Below are 22081 nucleotides of genomic sequence, written 5' to 3'. Positions count from 1 at the left end.
CAAACCTAAGTACTCACTAAAATTAATTAATGTTATTTAAATAGGAAATAAATCTGAAAATGTTTAGGGAATATTGATTAGAAATCAAGCCGGGTAACAGCAACAAAGAATTAATGTATGGGCGGGTATTTTAAGGGACTCTATTGTAGGACCTTTTTTTATTGGTGGCAATTTAATTGGAGACAAATACTTAGAATTATTTGAAATTACATTATCCCAGCTATAAATGACATAGCTCTAGAAGGTGATTACGAACCTTTTTTTCAACAGGATGGTGCACCACCTTATTTTGATGTACGAGTAAGAGTTTTTAGACACTTTGGCAGACCAGAATCGCACCACTGCATTTCATCACATTTAGCAGTGCAATCCACTTTGCATTGTGCTACGGTTTACAGTTTGGTTACAAAAGCCAACTATTTTGGTAAACCGGACATATCTGACTACACAACAGCTTTTAAAGATTTGACTACAGATTTCAAAACCAAAGGGCTAAAACCTCTTATATGCTCTCCCATCGGATGCGTAAGAGATAAAGTAGCGCTACCCCATTTCTTCAGTAACCTCAGAAGTTTTCAAGAATCTACAGGAGCGAGAGTAACTATTGTTTCATACTATCAAGAGTCCCTTAGACAACTAAGAAATGGCTTAACACATAGTGAATTTAACAACAGAATCCAGTCTTTTATTGATAACAACTTTAATAAAAAGGAAGAAGTGAATGTCAGTGCTGAATCATTAGAGGATAGGATGGCAGCCTGCATAGGATCACCTGTCCAGCCAACACCATATACAACAATAGATTGTAGGAGCCCAGACCCGTCATCGACCTGTCCAGCACCGCCTGCCTCAATAACACCTTCAGCAGCCCTACCAACACCTTCGACGCTGACACCTACCCCACCATCACGACCTTCAGTGGCAGCTGTGAATGAGAATGTGATCAAAGTAGTGCCCGGCAACTTCACCTTCTGTGAGTTGCTAAAGCAGAGCAAAAGTGATAGGCCAAGTGTGGAAGTGAATAAAGCTAGTTATGTACCACAATTGTTAAATGTAGAGGTAGATTCTGCAATCCAAAACGATACCATTAATTTTTTAGTAGATCAAGCAGCCCCATTGTAAAAATAACCTTAGAATAAACAATTTATGTATTTTTCATCAAAACATTAGAGGGTTGCAATCATCAATTGAACCTTTAGAAGTAACTCTAGCTGAACTAACACCTAGTATTGTTGTCTTGACAGAACATAAAATGATGAGTTCTACTCTGGAAAGACTAAATATTAATGGTTACAATGTCGCTGCCAGTTTTGGGCGGAAAAAATCTAGAGGTGGTGGTGTAATTATTTTAGTAAAACCATTTTTTACCTTTAAAGAAATTATAATACCTGAAATTCAAAATCTCGTCACTGAACAAATTTTTGAATGTTGTTTAGTAGAGGTAGATAAAATTATCCCCAGGGAAAAACTTATTATAATTGGTTTCTACAGGAATCCAATCAAGCAAAATGAATCTGAGTTTATCAAACGACTCGTTACAATGCTTGAAATTATTAGTTTTAAATACAAATATGTGGTTTTTATGGGAGATATTAATATTGATATGCTGAACTTAAATGACACCAGCAGGAAAAACTTACTGCATGTTGTAACAGCTAATGGCTTCCGGTCATTGGTTGATTTTCCTACAAGAATCACTGATACAACTAAAACTGCAATAGATAATGTTTTTACAAATTTAAATAGTGGCTGTTATAAAATCACGGGTATTAATACACAACTTTCGGACCATGATGGCCAAATAATTGAAGTTTTTACTAATACAAAAAATAGCCTGAATAATTCTTCCGTTTATTTTGAACATAAAAGAAATTTTAATAATAAAAACGTCGAACAATTCATATCTGCTTTACAACATGAGTCATGGCTTAATCTTTATTTATGCCCTGTAGAATGCAAGTATGACGTTTTTTATGAAATATTTATGCATTATTTTAATACATTCTTTCCATCAACTCTCTCAAGACAACATACTAACTGCAAGTGGATTTCTAATGAACTGAAGTTGGAAAGACAAAATATTATTAATCTTAACAAAGCAGCTAGAGAGTTAAATAGCAAAAAAATGCTACAGGAGGCTAGAGAAAAAAATAAGCAGGTTAGAAAAAAATTGTATTCTTCAAAAAAACAGTATTATAAAAGAAAAAATTGGTAATTCTGACAATGTTAATAAGGTATCTTGGAAGATCGTGAACTCTGAAATAGGAGCTAAAACTATAAATAATTGTAATATAAACCTAATAGTAAATAATGATGTATGTTCTGACCCTTCCCTGGTCTGTAGCCATTTCATCAATTATTTTGCAGATGTAGTAAAAGAAACTGATACTTTCAATATAGATTCATTCCTAAAAACTGTTGATGACACTCTGCATCCTGTACTTTCTTCAGATAAAAGGAGCTTTAAATTTAGCTTTGTTGATGAGAGAGATATTGATAAAATTATTAAAAGTCTAAAAAAACTCCTATAGTACTGGCTACGATGGTATTCCCATGGTTCTTTTTAAAAAAGCTAAATTAGTCCTACTTAAACCAATAGCCCATCTTATTAACTCATCTTTGATATCAGGAATTTTTCCTAATAAACTCAAAATTACAAAATTAAAACCAGTATTCAAAAAAGGAAACAAACAAACAGTATCAAACTATAGACCTATTGCTCTGCTGCCTTCTATTTCAAAAATCTATGAAAAGGTTGTTTATAACCAACTTGTATGTTTCTTTGAAAATAATGGTATATTTGATGACTGCCAACATGGATTCCGAAGGGGCAGATCTGTCATAACAGCTGCCACAGCTTTCATTGAATCCATCGTTGATAGCTTAGAAAGAAAATCTAAAGTGGTTGGGTTGTTCATGGACCTCAGTAAAGCTTTTGACTCCATTTCTCATGAGTTGTTACTTTTAAAGCTCAGTAGTAGTGGACTAAATAGTACTGCATTGAACTGGTTCAAGTCATATCTTTCTGATAGAAAACAATACGTGGAACTGAGTCACTGTAATGATAAAAATTATAAAATTTCTTACAATTCTTGTACTCGGGAAGTTAAATATGGGGTGCCCCAAGGATCGATCCTAGGCCCTCTTTTATTCATCTTTTACTTGAGAAATTTTCCCCAACTAAGTGTTTTGAGCAAGCTTTGCCTATATGCTGATGATGCAAATTTAAAAATAGCCGCAGAAACGTATGCTGAACTTGAAGCCAAGGCCAATTCTGATATATTATTACTTAACAGTTTTTTTAACTCAAATAATTTGCGTTTGAACACAGATAAAACTAATTTTATGTGCTTTCAAGCAGGGAAAACTAAACTGCAAAATCTGCCAAAAATTGTAGTTAATAACAACACAATTCAAAATAAAGAACACATCAAATTCTTAGGATTAGGAATTGATGAAAATTTGAAGTGGAACCATCATATTGACAAGTTACTTTCTAAAATTTCATCTGGCCTATATGCGTTAACAAGATTAAAACCCCTATGTGATAAGGAAACATTAAAAATTATATATTTTTCATACATACATTCAATCATATCATTTGGAGTTTCACTTTATGGTGCAGCAAAGAAGAAAAAATTAAAATCAATTCTAAAAAAACAAAAAAAAGCTATTAGAATTTTATGCAATTTAAAACGTAGAACTTCAGTCAAAGAACATTTCAAAACTGAAAATATTATGACTGTTTATGGAATGTATGTCTATGAAACAGTATTATCAGTAAAAGACAGATTTGATGAATTACAACTTATTGGAGACTACCACAATTACTTTACTAGAAATCGAGATAATCTGGCCACTAGCTCTCATACTCTGCAACTTTTCAAGAAAACACCTATGTATGCCGGTTCAAAATTTTATAATAAACTTCCTAAAGAAATCAAATTGGAAACCTCAAAAAATAAATTTAAATCAAAATTGAAAAAGTTTCTTATCAACAAGGCTATGTACTCCTTTGAAGAGTTTTAGTTCCATAAGTTATATTGCTTTATTTCATAAGTTGAAACTTTTGGTTTTAAAATAATTTTATCTATTATTTTAATTTTGATATTTTCATGTTTAAACTTTTATATTGCACTGCTTGTTTTACTTTATTTGAGCTGAAAGAATGTTCATATGGATGGTATGTTGTTACGCCATGCTTGATAGTTATGAGTATTTTAGTTAAGTTAGATTTGTTAAATTACTCTTGACGCCATTCCTGTATCTATGTATTGTAGGCCTACTTTAATGAATAAAGTTATATGAAATGAAATGAAATGAAATTAAATGAAATGAAATGAGTTTCCCGAAAGGTGGATAGGTCGGCGAGGTTTTGTAGAATGGCCTCGTTCACCAGACCTTACTCCTCTTGATTTTTTTTTTTTTTTTTGCTTAATTAAAAACAAAATTTATGACACAAAACCCGCTTATCTCAATGAATTAAAAGCGCGGATTGAACAAGCAGGCCAACTATTCACACCAGAAATATTGGCAAATAGTCAAGTCAAGTCAATCATTTATTTTCACATAACGTTTTACAGATCCAGCATAGATGGGAAACAGGTGAAATGGTCATGGACAATTAAAATACATACAACTATAATAACTATACAATATGTTAAGAAATCAAATATATACATCATTTAAAAAATCATCAACTTTGTAATACCCTTTATTAAGCAGCAATTTGGTAACTTCTTTTTTGTATTTTTCAAAAGATTCTAATGATTTAATATTATCAGGAAGTTTATTATACAGTTTTTTCCCTAGGTATTGTGGAAGGGTTTCTAGTGAGGTAAGTCTATGAATGGGCGGTTGTAAATCATTTCGATGTCGTGTTAAATAATTATGGTTATGGTTTTCATTCATAAAATATTCAAGATTTTTTTAAATAAATATTAATGTTTGCAGGATATAAACAGACGGAAGTGTTAATATTTTCAATTCTCTAAATAATAATTTACAGGATTGCCTAGGCTTTGAAAATGTCATAATTCTAAGGATCTTTTTTGAATTTTGAAAATGGTTTCGGCATTTGAGCAGCTGCCCCAGAACTCTATTCCATACAACACGTTTGACACAAACAAAGCATAATAAACAATCATCCTTGTTCTGAGGTCAGTAACATGCTGCAGGACAGACATCTGGAAACAGACTGTATTTAGTTTATTAGCTAAAACTGATGTGTATTTATCCCAATTTAAAGTGTTTTGTACCTGAATACCTAAAAATTTTGTACATGACGTTTCATTAATAATTTCCCCCTGAAAATTTATATTTAATTCGATGGTTTCTCTGTCATGAGTAGTTTTGAACCTGACAATTTGAGTTTTAGAACAATTTAGACTCAGACCATTTGCTCTGAACCATTTGTTTGAATCTTCAAAAGTTTGGTTTATCAAATTTTGTAAATTGTTAGGGCTGTTTGATTTTAATATAGCTGTTGTGTCATCTGCATATAGAACAAGCTTTGAGTTTATGTTAAAAGGCAAGTCGTTAATATCGATTAAAAACAACAAGGGTCCCAATATAGAGCCCTGAGGTACACCACAATAGATCATTTTCCATTTTGAAAAGTTATAGATGTTATCTTTAAAAATAATAGTTCTTTGAAAGCGGTTTGTAAGATAGGATTTCAAAAACTTCAAAGCAATTGGAGAAAAATTGTAAAATTTAAGCTTAGAAAATAAAATATTATGTACAACACAGTCAAAGGCTTTTGACAAGTCACAAAACATTCCAGCAACATTCTGAGACTTATCAATGCCACAGCCGACCTCCCACAAGAAGTCAGACAGAGCCTGAGTTGTATTACGTCCTGATCTAAAGCCATATTGTTCTTTTACAAAAATGTTATTACTTTCAAGGAAAAAAGAAATTTGCTCAGTAATAATTTTTTCAAAAACTTTAGAAAAGGCTGGTAAGATGGAAATTGGGCGATAGTTATCTGAGTTTGTTTTACTGCCATTTTTATGAAGCGGTTTCACATCAGCATATTTTAACTGATAAGGAAAAATTCCACTTTCAAAAGACTGGTTTATTATCTGACTTAAAGGTCCAGAAACAATGTTGGCAGTTTGCTTTATCAGTTTAACAGGAATTTCGTCCCAACCAGCTGACATTTTGTTTTTAAGAGTAAAAATTACTTTTGCAACATTCTCTCTGGAAACAGGCTGAAAGTTGAAATGAGGTATGTAATGATTATTGAGATTAGTATCGCTAAGAAATTTGTGGGCATCAAATTCATTGAAGAGAGCAGAGTTAAATTTCGCAATGTTGGCAAATTTATTATTTAAGTGTTCAGCTATTTCTGTGCCATTACCAATTATGCAATTATTGTCTTCAATATTACTGAAACTAGATTTCTTTTTAAGGACACCTAGCTCTGAGTTAACAACTGCCCATACAGCTTTACTTTTATCTACAGAGTTCTTAATGTAATTACTGTGAGATAGTTTTTTGGCTGAGTTACAAACAGATTTGAACACCTTTTTATACCTCTTAACATATTGAATAAAATGCTGGTCGTTCGAATGTTTAGCTAGCCTGCATAATTCTCTTTTTCTAGCACTTGACACCATAATACCTTGGGTGATCCACTTTTTTGATTTTACATTATTTTTACAATTTGCTTTAATGCTTTTTAAAGGGAAGCAATGTTGAAAATCTAACTTAAATTTTTGCAAGAAATTATCAAAATTTTTTTGGGCATCATTAAGTACAGTGACATTCCATGAGGATTCATTAAGCACTTCTAAAAACCTTAGCGTGTTTCTTTTATTAAATATACGTTTTTTTAAACTATTGCTAGTGTTTAGCTCAGTTGTTAACCCACAATCAGTTAAGATAAACAAGGCTCTATGGTCTGATAATCCTAATTCTATATTGCAATACTTTGAAAGGTCTCTTCCTCTATTAAAAAGTATGTTGTCTATACACGTTTGAGATTTTTGATTAATTCTGGTTGGTTCATCTGAGTAGAACATATAACCATGACTTATTATAACATTTAAAAAAGAGTTTTTATCTTGCTTGTTTTTACAATCATTCAGAACATCAACGTTGAAATCACCTGCTATATAAACAAATTTGCTTTTGGTTTCCTTTTTTAATAAAACAAAAAACTGTTCTAACTTTTTTTTAAATAATTTAAAATTACTAGCATCTGGTACACGGTATATTGAAATGATGACTGATTTTGAACTTGGTATCTCAATACAACATCCCTCAAATACATTATCTACAAAATATACATTTAAATAATTTCTCTCCTTGACTACTACATCAGACCTAACTAAAATACAGGATCCACCATGTATACCTTCTTTTCTACAGTAAAAAGCAGCTAAGCTAAAAGAATTTAAAGCATTAAGAACAGCTATTTGATCAGGTCTTAGCCAATGTTCTACGAGACATATAACATTTATATTAGTGTTCTGTAAAATAACATTAAGATTATTGAGCTTGTTTGGAATCCCGCCTTGAATGTTTAAGAGCATAATACTCTGAAAATTCTTATTTTCCAACTTATCTAGGTTGTTAGGTCGATAAGTGGGTGTTGACAGTTTAAAGTGAGAGGGGACAGGATGGGATTGGAGTCAAGTTGGGATACATTTTCACTACAACTACTATTTACATTACTATTTACATTGAGTGATCTTGTGTCAGAAACAGGTGCATCCCCACTGTCACTTGAATATGAGGCAGGCATTTGAGTCCAGACTTTACTTCTGCCAGGAAGTGAATGGTCGACAGTTTGATCAGTTAATCTAAATGTAATTGTGGTATTCTTTCTCTTTTCTCACACAAATAATCATTATTTCTTCATTCATACTCACAGGTACTGTAAGTGATAAGTTTGTTTTTATTAATCTAACAAAAAAGTTTAGATATGAATAAGTATTTTATTTGATTTAACCCTCCGAGTGTCCATATTTAACACTCGTCCATAGTTTAGGCCTTAATGTCCGCCTATTTTTGGCGCATTTGCAAGGTTTTATTAAAACGGATCTGAGAAGCTTAAAACAATGTTAATTCTACTGTTCTATATACCATTTTGTTTGGAAAATCATGGGCTTCAATATTATACCTAAAACATAAGGAACATTTGTTTAAAAAACATTTTTTAGATAAAAAAAATATTTTTGAAAATTAAAAAAAAAAAAATAAGTTCGCGCTCAATAAAATTGTATAAATCATAGGCCTATAAATATTTGAAAATAGCCACTTTGTTCTACATTTTATGAGGATTACAAATATATAATAAAATAAGGAAGTAGATTTGCAAATAAATAAGTTATGGGCAAAAAACAGATTTCAGTACATAGCGTTTAGCTAAGAATGCATAGCCTAACCATAGCTAGGAATCTGGCTGATAATTTACATCAATATCACTACCTACTTCTTCAGGATCATCAACCAGCCCTTCAAAATCACTTAAATCTTCTTATAATGCACCACGTATATCACTACTTTTGATTTTTAACACTAAAACAATGATAAACGTAATAAAACACATCAGTCATCGGTCCGAGGTTAACCAAGCTGTTTACAAATACGCACGTCAGCTGTCTGCTACAATATTTTTGGAACTAAAATGAATAGCGCTTAGAGACAGACCTCCGGAGAAAGCTCTGAATCTAACAAAAAGAACGATACCTAACTCGATCCAGTTCAATCCGATTCAGTCAGTCATAGAGCCTTCGCCGTAAACGATGTTTGTGTGTCGAAAAATCGACAAGTGACACTACACAAAGTGTGTCGTGAGTCGATTTTTCGACAAGTGACGCTCGGAGGGTTAAAATAAAACACTTTGAACTGCCTTAACTTTTGATAGGATTGACATAGAGACCTCTAGTTTGCGATAGGGGTTTACATTTCAAAATTTCGACTTACCTCCAAACTACACCTTTTGGTCGGGAGGGGGTGAAAATTTACATACAGTAGTATACCAAACATTTCCTTTTTGATCATATACACATTCCCTGAATATTATAATTTTATCTCTATTGATAAAAAAAAATAACAGGGGAGTGGGACTTTTGAGACACACGGTATAGTCCTTTACTAATGTCCAACAAAATTAGTGTAATGGCACAAAATAAATAACCTATAACCTAACCCTAACCTAAACTTTTTAATAAGGTTGGCAAACCGAACCATTAAATTGTTTATAGTTACATTTGTCATTCAATTGATGCATTATCATGTTGTTTGAACACTTTTTTTCCTTTTTTAGTTAATTTCCCATATAGGGAATAAGCTATTACCGTAGGTCTCATGGTAAGACTCCGGGACTGATTTACTTATTCATTTTGAGGTCCCCGGAAGCCAAAAATACCCTCCGTTTGAATTCACATGTATATGTATAAGGCGTTATTGCAATAACTTAAGGAAAAATTATCCGATTTTGATGAAATTTGGTACAAACGTGTAAACCTGCGTTCATTTTGACAAATTAGAAAACCAGCATGATCGGACTATGGGAGTGGGGGTTTATGGTAGGTTTTATGGGTTAAAAATTGGTTTTTCTTTGACTCTGAAAACATAAAATATAAAATTTCACTTCTTTCCAAACCATTTTGTAGAGCTTAAAAAAAGAAATAATTTGTATATTGAAGCTTTGTTATGCCTAACAGTTACAAAGATAATTCAACAAATTAAAAATAGAAAATTCACAAATTATTCTTATGGAGAATAAATAAACTGTTGTAGTTCGCTTGTTTATGGATATATTTTAACCAAATTTTGTAATTTTCTTTATTTCATACTAAGCTATCAACATTTCAATAAAAAACACACCTCAATACCTTCCCTGTAGCAGCAAACCTAAGTACACATTAAAATTTATTCTACAAATATTATAAGTAAGAAAGTTTGGATGTATGGATGGATGTTTGTGACAAGTAAACGCGAAAAATACTAAACCGACAGGGTTAACATTTTACACAAAGGTAGATTATGCACCCACTTAACACATAGGCCTATTCACGTCCTTTACTTTATACTTTTCAATGAAATTGCGACCATACAAAGTAGGTATTTTAAGCCAAGTATTAATGGAGATGAGTGTAGGATTAATGGAGATGAGTGTAGGATGAGTGGCGCAATCTTGTAGTCTTGTTAGTGACTAAGGCCGACATATTCCTTAGACACAGCCCATACAGCACAGCTAAACTGCCCTCGGGCTCCGCCCCAGTGGCTCTGGAGTTTTCCATTTTAACCTTATGAGTATTCATATTTAAAAAGGAATTTAAGAATTTTGTCAGCTGAGTAGTTATGTTTTTGTTGGTTCTAGGCCAGGGTGAGGGTGAGAGCCCTGGAATGGGGTACAGTCCCGGAACGGGGTACAGTTCTGGAATGGGGTACACCGTCCTGAAATGGGTAAAGTCCTGAAATGGGTACAGTACTGAAGTGGGACACAGTCCTTGGACTAAATGTCTGGACTAAGACTAAAATAAGTGGACTTAAGACATCGTCCTTAAATGGGGCACCCCTAAAGGTTCCTTCTAGGCTAGTACGAGGTACGAGTTACGAGGTATGAGGACTAGTCCTTAAACGGGACACCCTCGGAAATTCAGAGAGCAGACTTTTGCAGTTCCTTTTCATAGAATCCGCCTATAATTTCTTCCCCATTTTGATCAGCAATCTTATAAGTAACCGGTCGAGTGTATAAAATTCGTGCTATTGTAAATATCTCTAAAGTCCGCAGACATCATCAGCCTTCTGTGACTGGACCACGGACCTTAGCCATTAACCGGCTAAGGGAAGAAACCACCTACAAGATCTGTTCCCGCCACCTGAGCTTGCTGTCCACCATGAACCTAAGGTACTTGGTGGCACGAGCGGTTTGGACTTCAGTTGTATCAGCTGTATTGAAGTATGATAAACAAAAATTAGCTGTAAATGGCTTCTAATGCTATTCTTATGGAGAATATTTTACGTTATATCTAATTTTGTGTAAACATTTTGGGAATTTCACTATTTTCCACCGTCATGAGATAGAGACCTTTAATTTGAGCCCTCTCCCGAAATTCTACAACATCCCAGTCGCCCACAATTTTGACACAAATTGCATTACCTAATTAAATACATAGATTTTTAATTTTTATGAAACTAAACATAAGAGAAATTAGATTTGTGTTTACCACTAGAACCAATAGGTATCTCAGGGTTGATACATGGCACAGCTGTCCGTTTTAGTAATGTGGTAGTGTTCTTGACAAATTGGTCCTTTCGGAAATGATCCGCACAGATGACTGACTGAGCAGTGAGAGTGATGCGGTGCTTGCCTGATTCATCACTGAGACGGTGACAGTACAAAGCCCACTGGTGACATCTGCAATACAATATATATAACTGTTGATTTAACTAATTTTACTAATTAAAGTTTACATTTTCTAAGAGAAAATATAAAGTAGGTTTTATTCAATCACATCTGTAATTAACAAAAACAATTCAACAAGTAAACATAATAATAACAATTTGGACACATAGAAACAAAATAACCCCGCAACAGCAAACCTGCAGACTAAGCAAATTTTTATTAATCTGATTGGATTTTTACTAAAATAATAAATAACATGGTAGGCTACTCTGTTTAAAATTATTTATATATATATAATGCTTTTAATGTATTTTGTATCGCTGATTCTTCAATATCCATGTCTATACTTTTCCACCATCAAAAACTGCAAGCAATATATGTTTCTCCTAAGTGAGCTACGAGTTGTTCTCGATTTGTACTGAGTTTTTACTGAGATTAAGTATCCTCTGGTTTTTAAAACCAAGTTAATGATTTATAAAGCATTATGATTACGCAATATTCTATTATGATTGCACCCAATGTCGGAGGGCCTCGGTCCAGTCGTAGAAGGCTGTTAATGTAACTGAAGCAGTCTGTACTTTGTACGGTCCGGAGGTGTGGGCAGACGCTCTCAATAAGGAGGTATATAGGATGCCGCTCATTGGAGTGCAGTGTCAGGCAGCACTAAGGGTAGCATCTGTTATGTTTTGACATTTTGACACGTCTTCACACAAAGTATGTACTGTATTATGAGAATTTAAACTATGCTGCAATGTAATTGGACGTAAGTCTGTATTGTAACATTTAAATAAATAAATAAATCTTTCTACCGAACAGTGTCTGAACCCGCCGTCCTGGTGGTTGCTGGAGTCATCCCTGTCAAACTTTTGGCAGCAGAGAGAAAGGCAGTTTATCTGCGCCGTGGGGAGGAACAGGCACGAACAGAGGAACGCACCCGCACCTACTAGCTGTGGCAGGAGAGCTGGGACCAGGCGACTGATACAGCAAGTCCAACCTTGGGTTGATCGGCGGTGCGGAGAGGTGAACTTCTACCTCACCCAATTTCTGATGGGTCAAGGCTTTTTCTGGTCGTACCTGTTCAGGATGGGCAAAGCCGTGTCACCTGAATGCATATACTGCCCAGGCATTCCCGATGACAAAGGAACATGCTTTTTTTTCACTGCCAGCTTGGGAAAGGCCCCGCCTGGAGGCTCAACAGTTAGTAGGACTGCTTTCGGTGGACATACTGATGATGACGGAGGGTGAGGACAACTGGACCTGTGTGTCTCATTACATCCAGGGTATGCTCCGTGCCAAGAAGCTCGACCTTGACCGGGATGCGGTGTAGGTCATAAAGTATATAAATGCCAGAAATGGTGAGAGCCCTGAGGGCTTAGGTCACATGTTGCCCTGACTTGAAGTAATGTGATAAACAATTCCAGGTCTGTGTCCAACAGAGTAGAGGGTTTTTTTAGTGAGTAGTCTGATAAATTCAGGAGTCTCACACTACAGGCTGGCTACCTGTGTGAGTAAAAGCATTTTTCCTCCTCTCCCTAAAAAAAATTATGATTGCACAATATTGCTTTTTGTTGGTATCGTCTATTGTCACTTTTATAGTTAGTTATTTCCATATTGCAAATTTGGAATTACCCAAATCCCAAATTGCCCAAATACCCAAACAAATATTGCAATACCCAAATTGTGTGTTGGTGTTTACATGAAATAAAAACAGGATTATAAATGCCTCAAACTCAATTTTTATAATTTTTAATTATAAAATTAAAATGTCATAGCCTAACCAAACCAACCAAACTTACTGATAATGAAAAAAATTTTTGACAAAAAGTTAGTGCTACCAGCGGGATTCGAACCCGGCACCTTCAGATTATCAGCCCGATACGCTATCCACTACACCACCGAGGCCGTTGGCTCATCACCGTCATTGCGGTAATGGTGTTCCCTCAAGAGAAGAGATCTGACAGCTGACGTCATTGAAGACTCTTCTATACCTCCCTTGAGTAAATACCCTGTAGGTATAACCTAATAGTCAATGGTATAATATAACTTAATTTTCTAAAACGGAACTTTTAACCTAGTACAAAGTTGGTTTATGTGAAACTCTCAAGACAAATTTTGATTTAATGTCACCCCAAGAAATTTTACAGAACAGTTGACACCATAGTGTCTGGAAATTCCCTATAAACTGAAAATTAGGTTCAGTGTTTTGTCCTTATTTGAACAAAGCTGTTGGCAGAAAACCATGCTATGGCCCTACCGATTCCATGAACAACAGAATTTAGGAGGTCAAAGATGTCTCTACCGATGCAGGATGACCAACTATTAAGCATGGTGGTGTCTTCGGCATATTGAAAGATATTCCCATTTAAGTTACAAGGTTATTTATCATAACAAGGATTATTTATCATATACAGCAATAATAAACAGTAGAGGTCCAAGAACAGACCCTTGGGAAAAGCCACAGTTGCTAGTAGCAATAGAAGAATCCTCTCCTATTCAAACCACCTGTCTTCTGTCCACAAGGTAGGTCTCCAAGACTGAAGGCATCACCATGGACCGCGTAATACTGCACTTTAAGCAGCATGACGCCATCCTTGTCAACACAGTCAAAAGTCTTCCTAAGGTCAATAAAAAATGCCATTGGCAGTGTGTACAATTTGATGGTTTAGAAACAATGTAGCTATAGGATTTTTAAATACAATGGTTAGATTGAATACTGAATTGAATTGAAGTTTCAGTGTAGAGTAAACCATATGAACCAAGCTTTTCATAAGATTTAGCTTTCCATAACCATTACATACTACTAAGTACTGATTATACTGAAGCACAAAACTGAACCCATCTCCAATCAAACATTGATAATTAATACACAGTTACAATTAGAATTACCTCATTTCCTCCAGAGGTAATGTGAAGAAAGCTTTCTCTGGGCAAGAGAACTTGGTGTTTTCACAAGAGGGAACAGAACACTTGACATCTTGTTGTATATCTGGTGGTGCTTCAGCTGGCTTTGACAGTTCTGTTACATCTGCAACAACAGGACTGTTATTATCGTTTGAAATAAGATCCAGTAATATTATTCATAATTGTTACTAATCCAGTGTTTATTTTATACTGTAGCTCTTAACAGCTTCTCTCTGGTAGTGGTAATACTGTTTATTTTTTATCGTTCCTACTGACTACTTCAAGTGCACTGTCTCTGTGCAGCTATATATATTTTGTGCTATGTAATGACTCTAACTCTATGTAACAGTGCGTTTGTCATGTAGGGAATAAGCAATTACTGTAGGTCTCATGGTAAGATCTAGACCAGGGACCAATTTACTATTTGTTTTGATGTCCCAGAGGCCAAAAACTTTATCCGTTAAAATTCATACAAGGTTGGGTAAAAGTGTGTACACCCCCTATTAACTTTTGAATGGGTAACACCAAGAAAACTAATCCCTGCACACCTCTATATGGCACAAAAGTGCACTTTTTTGTTAGTATCCCAATTTCGTCCAATAACCTAAAATGGTTTTTTTGGGAGCAACCCAAAAATTTTAAATGTGATGTCCAATCAAGTGACACCTTGTTTTGAAGGCCATAATTTTGAAAGAAAATCGGCAAAAACTAGGTCTTTATTTCAACCCATTACAGAATTTTACAGAAATGTTCTTACAACCCATTATAGAAAAGTTTCAAGAGGCCGTTTTTATTTCTCATCAGCCTGAGAGACCCCATGTAAAATATACAGTATAATATCCCCTGTTAATGTTTTTATGTGCTGTACCAGGAAAACTAAACTCAGTATTACCGTGACAAGAAAATAAAAACTACTTTTTGGTCGCAGTGACAATTTTGCCCGGGACCCCTTAATGGGATATTTTGGGGGCAGCTCAAATTTTTCAAATATAAAGCCCCTCAAGTGACTGAGGTTAAGGTCTCTTGAGCCATCTCTTGAGGTTAAGGACCCATCAAGCTGAGGTTAATGAAAATAAAAAATACCGGCATTTTGTTGTATTGGGTTGAGATAGGGACCCCTAGTTTTCGCTAATACTCTTTTAAACTAATGGCCTACAAAATGAAGTGTGCCCATCAGGCTTTATGTTAAACATTTTGAGCTGCCCCCAAAATTCCAGGCAAAATTGTCATGCTGACCAAAAAGTAGTTTTTAGTTTCTTGTTAAATAGGCCACCTGAGGTAGGGAAAGGGGTCAGTCGGCCAGGGTAGGGTGCCCAGAAGTTTTGGGTGAGTACTGGTTGCTCTATCTTAGGGTTAGGCCCAGCGCACACGGTGTGTCTGTTTTACAACAACTGTTACAAACCAGTTGCGTCTGAAACCAGTTTGCAGCTGAAACAAAGCTTCTGTCCGCACAAGGTGTGACTGTTTTACAACTACAGTTGCGTCTATTGTGCAATCAGTGGAGTGTCAATTTAGTGCAGTTACGTTATTTTAAGGCCTTAGTGTGCTTACTACGTCAGACTCAGACGAAGAAGACTATTAGCTATTATCAATACCGAAGACAGCGAAGGGCACTGAGAGAGCATTGGGTTCACCCTTATTTGAGCAAGAATGTTAGTACTAGGCTGTTTGTAGCAGCTAGAGCTAGTCGGATAAGAGATTATAAACATTAAAAACACTACACGGCCGTCAAAATACCACCAAACACCACAAAAACACCCTGTGGTCTCGTACAACATGTGACTGGTTTCAAACTTTTTTGAAATCGCATACAACCAGTTGCATCGTGTGCGCCTCCCCACTGCAATACATTGCCAAGGTCACAAAAGACAGTTGTAAAACAGTCACACCGTGTGCGCTGGGCCTTAGGCTCTTTAGCAAGGAGAGTTTTGTAAAGGGAAGTTCTATTTAAAAGGGGATTAAGGGTTAAAGAGGGAGTTGTGTGATTTGTGGTTTAACGAGGGAAATTCATTTGGTTCAGATATTTGATTGGTAATTCAGTACGTGCTATTAGAATAATTGTAATTTTTTATATAATAAAATTCGGAGTTCTAGCTGCCTCCTAGACGTTTCCAATTAATCATTCATTAGTGGGTTTGTGTGTCAATAGTCTTAGTTAATTACTTTGGGATAATACAAAACTGTGCCCCGCAATACAGAATAAGCGCCGAGGAGTGTGGTTTTCATTCAAGACAATGCTTGACCACACACCGCAAAAGTGACGAAGACACTTCTTAAGGGCTTTGGCTCGGACGTTTTTGACCATCCTCTGTACAGCCCTGACCTTGCTTCGAGCAATTTTAATTTGTTTTGCAATCTGAAGTCTTTTCTTGGCGGTCAGCGGTTAAACTGCGATGAAGAGCTGAAAGAATGTGTTACCTCATAGTTAACTACAAAGTTGGCAACATTCTATGAAGAGGGCTTACTCAAACTTGTACCACTCTATGACAAATGCCTCGAAAACCACAGGAGCTATGTCAAAAAAGTTGTAGATTTTTTTAAATAAATTTCTTTCCTATATCTGTACTAGTTATTCTTTTATTTCAAAAAGGAACTTACTTTCCGAACCTACCTCGTATTTATGTTGTCAATTAGCACGATAAATTGAGCAAAAATCATACGACTTTGATAAAATTTAGTACAAACGAGTAAACTATCCATACATCTTCTTTCAGGTCCGATGCATGTAAAAATAGTTTTTTAAATCAATTACCAATCCATTTGTAAAATGTACTGGATTAGGCCTATAATAAATATGCTAAATGTTAAACCAACTATTTAATCCAAACTATATTGCAATAAAACAAACATTTTATAGGCTGCTGCTAATCTTAAATTATATTTGAACATGTAGACTCTTATTATAAAACATAAATAATCTGTCATCCTCAAAATGTAAGATTATCTTTATGTTTTTCTATAAAGTATTTTGGGGTAGGCTATTAGGTTCGTTTTCAAGTAACAATTTCTACAATTTCCAAAATTTCCAAGTGTAAACCCTTCTTATCACATCAAATAACTACCATATTTAAGGTACTATATAGAGGTGTGCCAGCCTGATATTATCAGCCCGGCCAAACTCAAAGTAATAACGTGATAATCGTCGTATTCTGAGAACACTTCTGTAAATACCTTTCTCAATTACTGTTTTTCACTGTCCCGGCAAGATCATGAACATCTTCCGCGGCCGTGTAGACATCATCATTGTTTTACACGATGGCGGAATGATCATGAAAATCTCCTGCGGCCGTGTGGACATTATCATCACCTTCCACAATTGCGTCTCCCGCCAACCCAGCAAAATCATGAACATCTCCCGTGGCCATGTAGACATCATCATCGTCTCCTAGTATCGCAGTAATGTCATCGTCGTCGCCCGCAATTGCAATCGCAGCAAAATCATCTTCTGCGACCATGTAAATATCATTATTGACTCCCGCAGTCACGTAACGTCATCGTGTAGACGTCATCATCGTCTCCCGCGCTCTCGGCAAAATCATGAATATCTCCACGGCCGTGTAGACAACGTCATGAACTCCCGCTAAAAGGATCTTTGCTTTTTGACAGCTGTATCAAATAATAAACCAATAAGTTGGGTCCTATGATGTTCAATAGCATTAAAAAGTTGCAAAGTTTAACAACTTGTTCTCCCAAGCAAAGCTCGGGTACAGCAACTAGACCGAATAAAACCCAAAACTTCATAATAAAAACATTGCAAATTTCTGATTCTTTAAACTGTATAAATTCAGTTTTCTTATCTCTTCACTTCTTATCATGTCTCTTCTTGTTGATCCATTTACTCTTCTTAAGAATCTCATTTCCGCTGCCTGAATTTTACTCTCCTGTTTTTTTGTGGTACCGGTACCCAAGACTCACTACCATACAATATAGTCGGAGCTGCCATGTCTGTAAAACTTCAGAAGAGTTTCTTTTTGTACCTTGTTGTTTAGAGATCTATTGATAGTACCACAAATAAACTGAAACTTTTGGACTATGTTCTCTACGTCAAAATCTAGACTATAAGATACGTAAACCGAGAGACCTGATCCAGGATAAAGTTATCAACAACAATTTTTTACCTAACAGGATATTTTCCTCTAAATGCCATCACCTTGGTTTTATTTGTCGAAATTCAGAGATTGTAAGCCTTACAAACATTGTAACAGCAACATGGATTGCTTGCTGCAAGCTATCTTCTTTTTCTTGTATGATTACCATATCATCTGTGAATAGTAATGTGTTCAGAGAGTCGTCATTGCTGATCCTTATCCCTGGACCTACATGGTATCTCCATTTACGGAGAATATAGTTAAGATAAATATTAAATTGTGTAGGTGATAATCCACACCCCTTGTCTTACACCTTGATTGATCTAAAACTCTTTTAGCCTAATCATACCTGTATTTATTACTATTCGCTTACTTTGATAAAGGCTTTTGATTATCTCTATTAGATGTAACGGATATAGTAGCTAAAATGCTCCAAAGCTTGGACCGGTCAACTCTATCGAAGGCTTTTTCAAAATCTACAAAACCTATATGTGTCTCTAAATTAAACTCTGTCCTTTTCTCAATGATTCTATTGATAGTAACAGGGGTGCCCAGAGGGGGGGTACTGTGGCGCGTCTGCGCCACAGGAATTTTTGGGGGGGACTTTTTTGAGGGGATTTTGGGGGGGATGTTTTTTGCTAGCTGTCATAATGAATGAAAAATTTTGTATAAGCAGCCCGAAAAAGTGTTTCTAAGTAGCTCACTATCAACACCAACAACATTTTGCCATTCGTAATTAAGATTTGCTTCTAAGAATGGTAAAAACGCACCTTGTCAGACAATCCTTAATATACCAGTGTCAGTGTCGAATTTTATTTGCTACATATGTTTTGGTGGTTCTTTACCTCCACCACACAAAACACGAATCGATTACAGATAGGCCTATCAATTCACGCGTATATATTGCCGTCGTCAGAACTGGAAGTAAACTGAATCAGGTTCAGGTTATGACGGACAGACGTGGTCTCTGGATTGTCGTCTGCATTGTCACCAGCTGATATAGGACTATTGTAGTGACTGAGAAGAGTGTTAAAAGTATAATGGGATTCATAATTAATTGAGTGTTTTCACTTTCACTCAAAACTTTTGCGCTGTCCCTAGTTTTATGTATTTATATATTTCAAACTCCTCAAAGTATTTAATAAATTTCCTTTAGTGCACTACTGTAGAATTTCGAGACCATAATTTATATCCAGCAGATAAATTGGTTATTATTTTCAATAATTTTAAATGGAAAACTCAATTATGAATCCCATTATATTTTCAACACTCTCCTCCGTCACTACAACTAGTCCAATATCAGCTTTTGATAACACAGACGACAATCCAGAGACCACGTCTTTCCGTCATAACCTGATTCAGTTTACTTCCAGTCCTGCCCGCGGCAATATACTGACGTGAATTGATAGGCCTATCTGTTATCGTTTCGTGTTTTGTGTATAAACAGATTGTCTGACAAGATGCGTTTCTACCATTATTAGTCATAAAAGGCAATCCTGGGGCTATCAAAATTAATTATAAGATTACTTCGTCACAAAAACCTTTTGTGGGTATTTTGCCTGGCGATTTTTTGTAGAGTAAAATCGAGTTTTTGGAGTGTGTTGTTTGGAGTGGCGGTGTTTGTAGAGCCAGGGAGTGGCGAGCAACAAGTCTGTCTTATTTCGTGACTGTCTATAATTTTGAAAAAAAAACTTTGCCAAAGTATTATTAATGCATTTTTAAAGCGGTTTGATTTCTTAAAATTCTTCTCTGAGATTCTTTCTCTGTAAAATTTAACGCCACCTAATATATTGTACAGTTACAATACTGTGTTGGAGTAGAGTAATTCACCTAGTATATTGTTGTACGTTTTGAAGACGTTGTCTATTGCAATACTGAACACATGTTAGCTGACAATAGAGATTCTGAAATGTAAATTGAAACACTTCTAATTCGTCCATTAGTTAGATATACCTAATGAAGTATTGTTAAATGTTGTTCGTTTCCTATTAAACATTTAAATTTTGTTATCAGCAAGTTTGTTTTTCTTTACCTCAAGTTTACTAAATACTAAATTGGAATGATCGTTTTATGAGGTAAAGGGAAAATTGTCAGATAAATTGGTGGGGGGAGGGTAGGTTTAAATAGACGGCAGCATAAATTGGGGGGGGAGAACTACTCCTTTGGCTTGGGGGGGGGGGGGTTGCGCCTCTGGGTTTGGGGGGGATGGGCACCTCTGGATAGTAAAGACATTATCTGTACAGTAACGGCCAGGGCAAAACCCAATTTTCTCTTCTAATAAAATGGCCTCTGTTATAACTTTCATCCTATTATTGATTATCTTGGAGTATATTTTGTAACCAACATTCAACAGACTGATTGCTCTATAATTGTTGCAGTTGCTGTGCTTTCCTTTTTTAACACGTTCGCTGCAGCACGTCAAATGGGGGGCGTATCCCCAGTGCGGCGCAGCCCTCAGCGTCGAACAAACCCGATTGCCGCGTGTGATTGGCTTTCCAATTTTGGTCTGACGAAAAGCAAATAACGTGCGGGGATGTCCTGCTTTACAACGAGAGTCAACGTAGTTCGCTAAATACCCACAGATAGCAGCACTGCTTTGAACGTAGCCGGTCCTATTGGAATTGTATTGCCAAATGGAGGGGAAAAGACGGGACAAAAAGTAGATTTTTGAGATTGCCAGACGGGGATTTTACAGGGAAATTTACTACCAACCTACACCACAACAAAATGCAAGTCACATACTACACGCTAACGTGGTATAGGTACGCTTTCGACCGACGCTAGAGCAAAAACGAAGATATACAAAAGGCATTGCCGAGCGTTCCCGATGGGGTACGGACGCACCGTACGGGGGCCAAGCACCGTACCCGATCGGGAACGGCCTCATTCTACGTGTTAAATAGCAATATTACTTCTGAAACTTTCTATGAGTCTGGTATTATACAATTCTTCCAGCACACATTTAATAGATGTAAAAATCTCCGTTCTAATGCTGCACCTCCGTACTTCATGAGTTCCCCAATTGATTGCATCCAACCCAGTAGCTTTCCGATTTTTAGTGCTCTTAAGTGCTTCCTGCAACTCTTCAATGGTAAGTAAATCAACCGCTGAATTGTATCTACGATTTTCACAAGAGACTACTTACAAATCTTGTGCACACTAAAGATCCTTGTAGTGTTAAATCCAATCTTTTCTGGGAATTACATTAAGAGAGTCCTTGTCTTTTTCATCTTTATTTAGAAATTTCCAAACTTTATATGCACACTGCTGTCTTCCATGTACATCATTTTCCAGAATGCTTATAAACTTATCCCAAGAAGCTTGATTTGCTTGTCGTACTGCTTTTGCTAAATTCTTTATTCTGTAGTTTTCTAAGGATTCATCAGATTTAGCTTGCAGATGATGTAGGTAGGCTCTCTGTTTTTCTTGTAAAGCTTCCTTGATTTAAGAATTCCAGACCCTCACGACGCCTATACACTACTTCATGGCTGCCCATTTCACTTCAATATCGCAACTTACGGGCCTCGATAGTAGCCTTTCTGTCAATCTCCACAGATTCCTTGATACTTGGATCTTCCAAAAGATGAACTTTAAACCCTTTAATGTTGTTATTTACTCTCGTTTTACCGTTCTTCTTACACTTTCCTAGCAAAGCTATCTTACCACACACCATGAAGTGATCACTACTTATATCACACCCTCTATACACTCTGACATCTTTTAT

General features: G+C 35.7%; 1 protein-coding gene across 2 annotated transcripts in view; it reads right to left on the bottom strand.

Moving 5' to 3' along the window:
- Window positions 1–22081, bottom strand: part of LOC128985936 (zinc finger protein 227-like) — a 60144-nt gene that overhangs the window by 26129 nt on the left and 11934 nt on the right. For both annotated transcript variants that reach the window (XM_054405929.1, XM_054405930.1), the window contains exons 3-4: window positions 14255–14393; window positions 11190–11380 (exon numbers count right to left, since the gene is read on the bottom strand). In XM_054405929.1, the coding sequence (XP_054261904.1) occupies window positions 11190–11380; window positions 14255–14393 (330 nt within the window). The remainder of the gene's footprint in view (window positions 1–11189; window positions 11381–14254; window positions 14394–22081) is intronic.

Source organism: Macrosteles quadrilineatus, unplaced genomic scaffold, assembly GCF_028750875.1.
Source record: "Macrosteles quadrilineatus isolate MER2022 unplaced genomic scaffold, UCM_ALF_1.0 Scaffold_2__2_contigs__length_208266976, whole genome shotgun sequence".
In the NCBI taxonomy this organism is placed as follows: domain Eukaryota; kingdom Metazoa; phylum Arthropoda; class Insecta; order Hemiptera; family Cicadellidae; genus Macrosteles; species Macrosteles quadrilineatus.
The sequence above is the reverse complement of the archived record's forward strand: the minus strand, read 5'-3'. Positions and strand labels throughout refer to the sequence as shown.